Below are 12316 nucleotides of genomic sequence, written 5' to 3' on the forward strand. Positions count from 1 at the left end.
GTTTGCCAGTTTAATTATGATGTGTCGTGGTGTCGGTCTTTTGGGGTTCAACTTGTTTGGGACTCTATGTACTTCTTGGACTTGCATAGTTTTTTTCTTGCCAATATCAGGGAAGTTTTCTGTCATTATTTCTTCAAACAGGTTTTCTATTCCTTGCTTCTCTTCCCCTCCTTCTGCTACCCCTATTATGCAAATGTTGTTTTGTTTTGTGTTGTCCCAAAGCTCCCTTAGGCTCTCCTCTTGCTTTTTAAGTCTTCTTTCCAGTTGCTGATGTGTTTGTGTGTTTTTTCCTACCTTGTCTTCTAATATGCTGATGCGGTCCTCAGACTCTTCTAGTCTACTGTTTAAGCCTTCCATTGTGTTCTTTATTGCAGCTATGTCGTTCTTCATCTACTCTTGGTTCCTTTTCATGTTGGTGACATTCTCATTCAGCTCCTTATAGTTCTCATTGAGTTGTGTGTATTTGTCATTAAGTTGCGTGTATTTGTCATCCAGCCATTTAAACATCCTTATAACCATTACTCTGATTTATTTCTCTGATATGCTGCTAGCCTCAATTTCATTTAACTCCCTTTCTGGTGATTCCTCTTTTTCTTTCCTTTGGGGATTGCTGTTTTGTCTTCCCATGTTTTGCTGTAACGTTTTAATTGTAGGTCTGATTGGTTTGATACTCAGGTTCTTTTGGAGATGGTGCTACTGTTGTGATCTCTCAGGTCTCCTGGGCTTGGTAATCTAGTGTAGCTCCCTACTTGAGCTATTTGGGTTCTCTTGATGTAGGCCTGTGAGCTGGAAAGGTACAATTGTGGTGTCTAGAAGTCAACAGCAATGGAGAGGGGTGTCGCCATTTTTGCTGTCTTGTGCCCTTGATTGAAATCAAGCGTGTCCAGCGGGGACTCATAATGGCACCCAGGAACCGTCTGTTGGGATGATGGGTCTCAGGAGGCCTACGTTCTGGAAAGGCGTAACTGTGGTGTCTAGAGTACTGTAGTTGTGGAGTGGGCAGACTCAGATTTTGCTGCTGCACCTGGGGTGAATATGTGCACCCTCCCAGTGGAGGTTCACAGGGGCACCCGTGTTGCGTTTGCCAGCGAGGGGCGCTGAAGTACTCTGAAAGGCCCTGGCACTGAAGCCACGTAATTGAGGTTTCTGTGTGCAGGTATCCAGGATGAGTGAATTCAGAATTTCTCCTGCCAAGGGAGTGTGTCCCTGTTTGTCCAAGATCACACCCAGCAAGGACTCACAGCAGCTCCCACAAGTGCCCTGTGGATAGATGGGCTCTGCTTGCCTGCCCGTTGGAAATGCGCATGAGGGCTGACGGTGCGTTTGGCGCAGAGCTCTGATGCACTTCGAGGGGCCCTGGTGCTGAAGTTAAGCATCTGGGGTGTATGGGGGCAGTTATTCAGAATTTCTACTGCGGGGCAGCACGCCCTTATCTGTACAGAATCACACCCAGCAGGGGCTCCCCGTGGCTCTGAGGCGCTTTCTAAGGAGTGGTGTGCCCTGGATGACTGAGGGCAGCTGGAAATGTGCAAAAGTGGTGTCCGGAGTTCTGCAGCTGGGGAGGGGAATGATGCACTTACTGCTGCCGAGAGGTTCACCTTTGGAGGTGGAGGTCCCAGGGTCCCTGGGTCTGCAGCTGGGGTAGCAGGATTTTGGCTGGAGTGGCTGCTGGGTCGTGGGAAGTGTCAAAGTCCTGTCTGGGTGGTGGTTCTGATGAGTTCCTAGAAAAGGCCTCTGTCCCCTTCAATATGGCGTGGGCTCCGTGCCCGAGTCCTGAAGTCCAGGGAGTGCCTGCAGCGGTGGTAGTCTCTCCTTGTCCAAGAGAGCCTGGTCTGCCAGCCCCTGCTGTTCCTGTGAGATTTGACTGTCCCTTACTCACTCACACACACACCACACATATCCACACACTCTCCTTTCATACCCTCATTCACTTCCTTTCCCTCACCTCTGTCCTGCCAGCCACCATCTTTTCTTCCTCTCTTTCCAGTAGGTTGTCTTTTTTAAAAATATTTTTTATTGACTAAAGAGAGGAAGGAAGAGGGAGAGAGAAATAGAAACATCAATGATGAGAGAATCATTGTTAGGCTGACTCCTGCATGTCCACATGCCTGCACCCCACGCATGTGCCCTGAATGGAAATCGAACTGTGACCACCTGGTTCAGAGGTTGATGCTCAACCACTGAGCCATGCCAGCTGGACTGACTTTTTACTTTGTTGATGGTTTTCTTTGCTGTACAAAAACTGTTTAGATTGATGTAGTCTCATTTGTTTATTTTTTCTTGTTTCCTTTGCCCAAAGAGATATATCAGGAAAAAAAATATTGCTAAGAGAAGTGTCAGAGATTTTACTATGTTTCCTTCTAGAAGTTTTATGGGTTTAAGTCTTTAATCCACTTTCCATTTATTCTTATGTATGGTGTAAGAAGGGTCTAGTTTCATTTTTTTTATGTGTCTGTCCAATTTTTTCAGCATCACTTATTGAATGGACTGTCTTTACGCTATTGTATGTTCTTGACTCCTTTGACCATATAGGCAAGGATTTATTTCCGGGCTCTCCATTTTGTTCCATTGATTTTTATGTTGTTGTTGTTTTATTTGTTTGTTTGGCTTGTTTTTTTGCCAGTACCATGATGTTTTGATTACTATGGCCTTGTAGTAGTTTGATATCAGGTAGCATGATGCCTCCAACTTTGTTCTTCTTTCTCAAGATTGTTTTTGGCTATTTGGTGTCTTTTTGGTTCTATATAAATTTTTGGATTATTGTAGTTCTGTGAAATAAACCATTGATATTATGATAGGAATTGCATTAAATTTATAGATTGTTTTAGGTAATATGGACATTTTAACTATATTAATTTTTTCTTTCCATGAACACAGTATATGCTTCCATTTATTTGTACCTTCTTCAGTGTGTTTCTTTAATGCCTTCCATAGTTTTCTGAGTATGGTTCTTTTATCTCTATTAAATTTATTCCTATTATTTTATTTTATTTTATTTTCATGCAGTTGTAAATGGGATTGTTCTCTAAGGTTTCCTTTCTGATAGTTTATTATTGGTGTATACAATTGCAACCAAAAAGAAAAGAAAAAAAGCAATCAATTTCTAATACCTATTTTGTATCCTGATACTTTACTGAATTAATTTATAAAATCTAGTAGTTTTTTTGGTGGAATCTTTAGGGTTCTCAATATAGAGTATCATGTCATGAGCAAATAATGACAGCTTTATTCCTTTCCAGTTTGGATGCCTTTTATTTCATCGTCTTGTCTGATTGCTATGGCTATGACTTCCAATAGTATGTTGCATAAGAGTGGTGGAAGTGGACATCTCTGTCTTATTTCTGATCTTTTAGTTTTTCCCTGTTGAGTTTGATGTTAGTTGCATGTTTGTGATATATGGCCTTTATTATGTTATGGTATGTTCACTCTATTTCTGCATTGCTGAGAGGGTTTTTTTTTTTAATCATAATTTTGATGTGTCTTGGTGTGGTTCTCTTTGGGATTATCTTGTATAGGATTCTCTGCACTTCCTGGACTTGTATGTCTTTTTCCTTCCCAAAATTAGGAAAGTTTTCCATCATTATTTCTTCAAATAGGTTTTTAATCCCTTGCTTTCTTTCTTATCCTCCTGGTGCCCCCGATAATGCAGGCATTGGTATACTTGATGTTGTCCGAGAGACCAATTTTGCTATTCTCATTTTTTAAAATTCTCTTTAGCCCTGACTGACTTACTCAGTGGTTAGAGCATCGGCCCATGGACTGAAGGGTCACAGGGTCAATTCTGGTCAAAGATTCAATCCCTGGCCCTGGTTGGGGAGTGTGCGGGAGGCAACTAATCGTTGTTTCTCTCCCTCTGTCTCTCCCACTCCCTTCCACTCTCTCTAAAAATTAAAGGGAAAAATATCCTCTGGTGAAGATTAACAACAAAAATTCTCTTTTTTTTCAGTGCTCTGATTGGCTGTTTTGTGCTACCTTATCATCCAAATTGATAACTCAATCCTTTGCTTCATTTAGTCTGTTGTTGGTTCCTTCTAGTGTATTCTTTATTTTTGACTAGTTCTTTTTTATAGTTTCTGTGTCCTATTACTATTTTTTTTTCCACTGAGTTCATTCTTTCTTCCGTACGTTTATTAAGCATCCTTATAACCATCGTTTTAAACTCTGTATTTGGTAGATTGCTTGCCTTTATTGTTTTTAGTTCTTTTTCTGGGGATTTCTTCTGTTATTTTATTTGGGGCATATTTCCTTGTATTCTCATGGTGGCTACCTCTCTGTATTTGTTTCAGTGTATTAGGTAGATCTGCTATGTCTCCCAATCTTGGTATGGTGGCTTTATTTAGTAGGTGTCTTGTGGGTTTCGGTAGTGCTGTCTCCCTCATCACTCGAGCAAGGTGTTCCGGGAATGTGTTACGTGAGCCCTCCTGTTGTAGGTGAGACTTTTTTAAAAAAGATTTTTTATTTCTTCTTACAGAGAGAGATGAAGGGAGAAAGAGAGGGAGAAATATCAGTATGAGAGCAGCATTGATCAGCTGCCTCCTGCATGCTCCCCTAATAGGGACTGAGCTCACATTCTGGGCATGTGACCTGACCAAGAATTGAACTGGCAATCTTTCAGCGCACGGGATGACACCCATCCTACTGAAGCACACTAGCCAGGGTTGTCTTGAGTCTTCATTGTTGATGGCCCATCCATGGGTGGGGTTAACCTTCAGGCTGGCTGACTGTGAGGATTGACCCTGACTTCAGTGTCTAACCCCATGAAGTAGAATTCACCCCAGCAAGGTCTGGTATCTGCCAAAAGCTCCCTTTCGATATGCCACTTGTGGAGCTAATAGGGTTGTGCTCTGATGTGGTCTGAAGCCTGCCACCAGGTTCTGAGGCCTCTTGGGAGGGACTCTGGTGCTGGTGAATATCACATGCTACCTGTGACTGGCCCTGGGCTACCTGTTAGGAGCTACAAACAATCCACCTTTTGTGACAGCTTCTGCAGGAAAAGGGTGAATGTGGGAAGAGCCAAAATGCCTGCTGGCTACTTGTTAGGCCCAATTACTGAAACTGCCTCTGGCAATATGCAAACTGAAGTAGGTTCTCAGTGAGTCATCAGGTAGGGGCAATTGGTATTCACCAGGTTGATACATGTACAAACTTGGAGCCAGTGCTGCCTCTGAGGCCACTCAGCAAAGGTCTCATGGTACACCAAGACCATCTGCCAGCTGCCAGCTGCCAGCTGCCACCTGCATGGGGCCTGCAGACATTTGTGGTGGGGTGGGGTCTGAGGGCGTCATCAGGTAAGGCCAGCAGAGTTTATCAGGCTAAAACAGACCAATATTTGGTCATGTGGATGGACAGCTTTGCACAGGAATGGTGGCTCCAGTCACGCATGTGAGGGGAAAAAGACCCTCACCCTAGAGCCACAGAACTCAGTCTATGACATTCTGTTTGTCTGCCTAGACATCCTAAAGATCCCTCCAAGAAAGCCTGCACTGCCAACTCAGGCTGGCTGGTGCCAGCTTGGCAGGGCAGGGATACAGGTATTTGGGAGGGCAGTACTAATGCATTCCACAGGCTGATGCCCTGTGGAGGGGAATGCTCAACCCAAGAACCCAGTCAGGGCTAAAAGAGTATGGCATCTGTGGACTGTGGTGGGAGAGGGATTCAACACAAGGACCTTGGTGGCTGTCCCTTTAGCTCTCTCCCTGAAGCCACACAACCCAGTCTTTCCCTGTATGACTCCAGTCTGCTCTGAGCCACCTTCCCTCCACTGGAGCCCAAGGTGAGTGGCTGCAAATGACATTTTCTGCACTGACTTTTTAAGAGGACTCCTGGGTTTCTGGCAGACTCCCTTCACTCCCTAGTAGATGGAATCTTCACTGAATTTCACAGCCAGGTCTTAGGTGGGTTTCTCTTCCTGTTCTGGTGCTCCAGGCTGGGGAGCCTGTGTGGAGTTGAGCCCGTTGCTCCTGAGAGTGGACCTTTGTAGGTGAAATATCTCTCCAGATTCTCAACTGTTGCACGTGTGGGGCCAGCTCTTTTTGTGCCTCAGTCCTTCCTGCCAGTCTCCATGTGGCTTCTTCTGTAAATCCTTGGTCATAAGACTTCTGTTCAGCTGGACTTCAGTTGGTTATTTAGGTTGATTGTTCTAAAATTTAGTTGTAGTTAGTTCTGGTTTGATCCTGGGAGGAGGTGAGTGTAACTTCCACCTACTCCACCACTGTATTGGATCCTGTTTTTAAATTAAAGTACTAACATTGAATCATCTCTCTTTTAGCCATTATGTGTTTTGTGCAAAAAATAATTCAACTTGTTGAAATATCTGTTTTCCATATCCTACAAATTCAGGAACTGTCTTGTCCCATCATCCCTGCTATTTAGTACTGTGCCTAGCTCATGATAGATGCTCAATAAATATTAGTACAATTAATATATACTATACTCTTGAAAGTGTGTAAAGTTTAGCTGTTTGTGATCATTGCTAATTGACACAAGCTAATACAGATTTAAACAATTACAGCATAACTAGAACAATTAATTTTTTTTTAAATTTGGCATTCTTGAGCTAAATCCCCGGAATAGAATAAAGTGATATGTTGTAGATATGATCCATGGCAGAACTGAAATTATAATCTTAGTTTCCTGAGCACAGTGCCATATCTCCAGGAGGCTTATTAGCTCTAGGGGGCTAAAGAGAATTACTCAGCTACACAAATCATGTTGCCTTTACTGTATGTAAAAACAGTGTCCTTTGGACATGAAAAATGAAATGTGGGTGTATGAAAGCCAAGCCAGGCAGGGCCAGAGGGAAACCATAGCCTCCTCATCTCCATTTTGCTCTTCATGGCAGGAGAGGGACCAGGTGAGGATCACAGCCATCTCTGCCCTTGGGCACATGTTACATAGAGTCAACCAATTCAAGCCTGGATACGCCATCCAGAAACATCTGTACAGTTTTTTAGTGCCGCTGCTGCTTAGCTTTCAGGACAACAACACCGAGGTGGTCAAGGTACTGGTGACCTCTGTCCTGCCAACTTCAGCTTGATTCAACCCTTTCTGCTAGAGCACAGCCCCTTCCCTTTAGTCCTCTTTCATGAGCCTGGTCTGGGGTCTGCATTCACTCTACACCTCATTGCTGTCATCTTCTGTGCTGAATCTGAGCACTTTTACCCTCTATTGGGTGCCATCAGTCTTAGGCTGATATGGTTTTGCTCCCTGAAGCTATTTATGTACTTTGACATGATCAAGGCCCCTGATCCCAGCTACTAATCTCAACCAAACCCCTTATGGGCTAGTTTCATGGTCTGGCCTGGCTCTGCAGAGTTGTAGGAGTGAGACTTAGGATTTCCTTGTCTCCATCCCATAGGCCTGTGGAGCAGCCCTTACTGAGTGGACTAATGCGATTGGCTGGTCATCCTTCACACAGATGTTTCAGCATACCACCCTCAGTGATCACATCCAGGTGTTGGAAGAAACATGCAAGTACCTGGTGAGTGAGAGTCTCTGAGGAAGCCGGGTTACAATATGCATGCTTTGGACTCACTGGCAGGCTAGGTGGGTAAAGAGGAGAGGGCTGACAGAAGATGTATTCTTTCTTTTCCTTGATTCTCATTCTTTCTCATCAGCAAACTCTGAGAACCCACATTTGGGATGCCAGTCCCTGGTTCTCCATATTTGATCCTCTTAGCATCCCAAACTCTGCCTTCAGTGGCTAGGGACGTCATGCAAGGTTAGTAAATGCCAATGGGATAGAAGCCTTCTGATTAGAGGGAGAGATATAGACAGGAGTCCTCAGGGCTTGAGATCAGCAGTCATGGTGGTAAAGGTCTGTGGCTTCAGTGACCTCAGTGAAGTCAAGAACAAGCCATAGACAGGAATCCTTGTTGAAAAGTAAACATTTAAGGGCTGCGCAAGTAGGTTGGGAACTAAATGAGTAATTCTAGTATTGTGAATTGGAATGCCTTACATAGACAGAGCACTTTACAGTTTACACTTTTACATCCGTTATCCCATTGGAGCCATTGGTAGGTTAGGCAGGTTTTATTTCAACACTTCAGATGCAAAAACTGAGGCCAGCATCAGGGCCAGTATTCAAACCTGGGTCTCCTGGCTCCACATCATTTGTTTTCTCCTTTATCATGTTGGTACCAAAGAGCAAAATTCTCTTTATGAACTTCCTGCTGAGTGTGCACTTTTGCTGGGGTGGGGCTTTCTGAGTGTACAGGTTCAAATAGTGTAAGCTGATTGAAGATAGAAAATGCTGCTGCTTGTGGGCAAGGTGAAAGGGCCATGGCTGCAAGAAGGTCTCCAGTAGAGTTCCCAGCAGCCCCCCTCTCCTTGTCAGCATTACACCTCTTTGACTTCACAGGTGAGCACATGCAAAAGACAATTAGTGGGGGAGTTACTGTTTCAGAGCTTCAGCTTCCTGAAGAGCTCGCAGTCCTTCCTACGGACAGCTGCAGTCCATTTCATAGGTAAGGTGGTCCCTCCTGTTGATTCCTCCCTTCTCTCCAGCAGGAAAGCTCTCCTTGACCTTTTGCTAAAGGGCTAAGCCAGAACCATGGTATGATGAAGTCAGTCACATCCTTTCCTAGCTCTGACCTGATTAGAGATGTTGGGCTGTTAGACCCCAGATTTTGTGTTAGAAAGGCCTAGGGAGGAAGAGGAAGCTATCTGCCTTTGTCCTGGCTCTGTGTGCATCTACCCACTTTGTCAGCATGCTGCTGTGTGAGGAAGAGAAATGTATGCATTTGGAAGGAAAAAACTATTGTTTCAACTGAATCCCCATGGATTTCCCAAAATAATTTGTTTTAAACTATAACTACAGGCCCGGTGCATGAAATTCATGCATGGGGGGGCGGGGATCCCCCCTCAGCCCAGCCTGCACCCTCTCCAATCCGGGACCCCTCAGGGGATGTCCGATTGCCAGTTTAGGTCTGATCCTGATCGGGCCTAAACCAGCAGTCAGACATCCCTCTCACAATCCGGGACCACTGGCTCCTAACTGCTCACCTGCCTGCCTGCCTGATTGCCCTTAACTGCCCTGATGCTGGCCTGGTCACCCCCAGCTGCTCCAAACTACCCACCCCACACTGGCCTGGTCACCCCTTACTGCGCCCCCCCCCCCCCCGCCATCCTGGTTGCCCTTTACTACCCCCTCTGCCAGCCTGGTCGCCCCTAACTGGCCCCCCCCTCCCCCGGCCTGGTTGCCCCTAACTGCCCTACTGCCGGCCTGGTCTCTCCTTACTGCCTCCATGCCGGCCTGGTCACCCCCAACTTCCCCCCCACTGGCCTGGTCACGCCTCACTGTCCTCTTCTGCCAGCCTGGTTGCTCCTCACTGCCCACCCCTGCCAGCCTAGATGCTCCCAACTGCGCCCCCTGCTGCTCAGTTGTTTTGTCGCCCCTCAATAACCCCCCTGCCGGCCTGGTCGCCCCATGCAGCCTGCTGCTCAGTTGTTTGGTCGCCCCTCACTAACCCCCCTGCCGGCCTATTTGGTCTTCTGTTCAGTTGCGATGGTTGCTTAGGCCTTTATATAAAGTATATAGATAACAGTATGTGTTAATGTTAGAAAGCATAAAATATTCAGACTGCCTGAAAGAAGACAATAAGTAATGCCAGAACTTACGTCATTTGGATTTAACCACTACTAACACCCTAGAATTTTTTTTCTTAAAAATATGCTACACAGACATAGACACAAACACACACACACACACACTTATATGCACACACATATATATAGTACTTTAAAAATATATATGTTTTTAATTGATTATAGAGAGATAAGAAGGGAGAAAGAGAATCTTTGATTGGCTATCTCCTGCATGTCCCCTACTGGGGATTGAGCCCACCACCCAGGCAGGTGCCTTGACTGGGAATTGAACCATGATCTTTTGGTTCCTGGGTCGACATTCAATCACTGGACGCTCAATCCAGCGGAGCTATAGAACTTTTATTTATTTATTTATTTTAATATATTTTATTGATTTTTTACAGAGAGGATGGGAGAGGGATAGAGAGGTAGAAACATCGATCAGCTGCCTCCTGCACACCCCCTAATGGGGGTGTGCCCACAACCAAGGTACATGCCCTTAACCAGAATTGAACCTGGAACCCTTCAGTCCACAGGCCGATGCTCTATCCACTGAGCCAAACCAGTTAGGGCAAACTTTTAAAAAATAAACTTTGGTCCACATCTGTATCACAAACACATGCATTACATACTCATCAACATTGTTTTTAATGACTACATAACATTAATTCTATTGTATAGATGGATTTATGAAACCAGTTCTTATTTTTGAATATTGGGACTGTGTCATCTTTTGTTTTTATAGGCAGGGACACAGTGGTTACATCTCTGCATGTCATCATGATTATTTTGTTAAGATACATTTCTTAAAAGTAGAATTGCTGGGCCCAAAGGATATGCAGAATTTTAAGGATGTTGGAACTGCCCTCTAAAAAGTTAGATTCATTTTCTCTTGTCACCAGTATGTATATGAGTATCCATTTCGCCAAACATTTGACAACCCTAGGTAATATGGTTTTAAAATCATTACCAATTGATAGGTGAAAAAAAAGAAGCTTGTTGTTTTGGTTAATTTTTTTTAATCAGCAGCTAGGTTTTGTATCTTTTCCTGTTTATTGGCAATCCATGTTTTATTTTTGTAAATTATTGCCTTGTGCCCTCTGTCCATCTTTCCATTGATGTGGAAGCCCCATGAAGTCTAACATCCTTGGCGCAAGCTCCACTTATCACCTGGGTCACAGCTGCTCTGAGGGTTGTTCTTTCACTAGGACCCTGACATGTAGCCAGCAAGGCATCTCTCACATGCATTCCTTGCTAAAATTGGTTTATAAATCCTTGTTCACTACTGAGCCTGGGGAAAGGGATGGCCCAAAGGCCCAGGAATTCTGGAAGGACTTTACATCTGTTCTGTCTTTAGGATTAATAGCTGAGAAGATAAACCTGCATTACATACATGAGGATGATGTGCAGCTGTTACGAAATGGTGAGTCTGTGCCTCGCACCTGGGTTCTGGGTTACATTAGGGGATGGGGCAAGATAGAAAGGAGGAAGGTGGAATTCCTTAAGGACATGTCACATTATTTTAAATAAAGTTTACTCTTACCAGTATAAATGTTACATATAAAAGTTTAAGTGAAGAGAAGAGAAAGGTAACATTATTTATCATCATACCAGTTAGATAAAAGCACTGCTAACAACACGTTCCCATCACTGTCCCTTCGTCCCGTGCTCTGGGCTGACCCTGCAGTGGTGTGTAAGGCAGACATGGTTCCTTCCCACCTGAAGAACATGCAGTTTTGTGTTCTGTTTTACTGCCTTAAAATATTTTAAAATTTATACTTATAGAACACTTGATATATTAATATTATTTCCAATTATTTGCTATTCAAACAATGCTACCATGAACATTCCTATATATGCCTCCTTATATGCAAGTGTAATTTTTACTCCAGACTAGATACTACAAAGTAGACTTTTATCACGCATGTTGAACTTAACGGAGTTTAAAGTACAACAACATTTTAACCTTTCCTACTATGTTGACATGAATTTCAATCACCACCTCTCCCAACTTACAGGCTTTTATTAGGCAATATGTTAGTTCCTTTTTTAACCCATAATTTATAGGCTATGGTTATTATTGTTAATTTATACAAATCATAGATTTATGAAGTGTTACATGCTCACCATTCCTTTTTGTATCTCTGACCATCCCTCAGGAGTCATTTTTCTCCATCCTTCTAGAAGTAAATCTTTTAGAGGTTTCTTTAGTGCTGGTATCCTTTTTAAAAATCCTCACTAGAGGCTATGTTTATTGATTTCAGAGGGACAAAGGAAGAGAGAGAGAGAGAGAGAGAGAGAGAGAGAGAGAGAGAGAGAGAGAGAGAGAGAGAGAAGAGAGAGAGAGAGAGAGAGAGAGAGGAGAAACATCCATCGGTTGCCTCCTGTACATGCCCCTATAGGGGATGGAACCTGCAACCTTTTGGTGTTGGGAATAACACTCCAATCAACTGAACCACCTGGCCAGGGCTAGTGCTGGTATCTTGGTAATATACTCTCTTGGATTTTGTTTTGTTTGTAAGAATTTCTTGTTACCCTCATCCTTGCAAGATAGCTTTACTAGTTATATAATTCTAGACCAACGGTCATTTTCTCTCAGCACTTTGAAGACATTGTACTATCATTTCCTGGCTTTCTTTGTGGCTAACTAGAAGCCTGCTATTCTAGTTTTTCTTCCTTTGTAGGTAATCTGTCCTTTTCCTCTGGCTGTTTTAAGATTTTTTAAGTGTTA

At 43.8% G+C, this 12316-nt stretch overlaps 1 protein-coding gene across 1 annotated transcript in view; it reads left to right on the top strand.

Annotated features, from left to right (window-relative positions):
* LOC308244175 (maestro heat-like repeat-containing protein family member 1) overlaps positions 1-12316 on the top strand; it is a gene marked incomplete at both ends in the record, with an annotated part of 77209 nt that overhangs the window by 48708 nt on the left and 16185 nt on the right. Inside the window, 4 exons of the mRNA XM_080660161.1 lie at positions 6842-7000; positions 7358-7480; positions 8360-8465; positions 10943-11008. Coding sequence (XP_080516287.1) covers positions 6842-7000; positions 7358-7480; positions 8360-8465; positions 10943-11008 — 454 coding nt within the window. The remainder of the gene's footprint in view (positions 1-6841; positions 7001-7357; positions 7481-8359; positions 8466-10942; positions 11009-12316) is intronic.

This window comes from Plecotus auritus (assembly GCF_963455305.1).
Source record: "Plecotus auritus genome assembly, chromosome: 3".
NCBI classification, from domain to species: Eukaryota; Metazoa; Chordata; class Mammalia; order Chiroptera; family Vespertilionidae; genus Plecotus; species Plecotus auritus.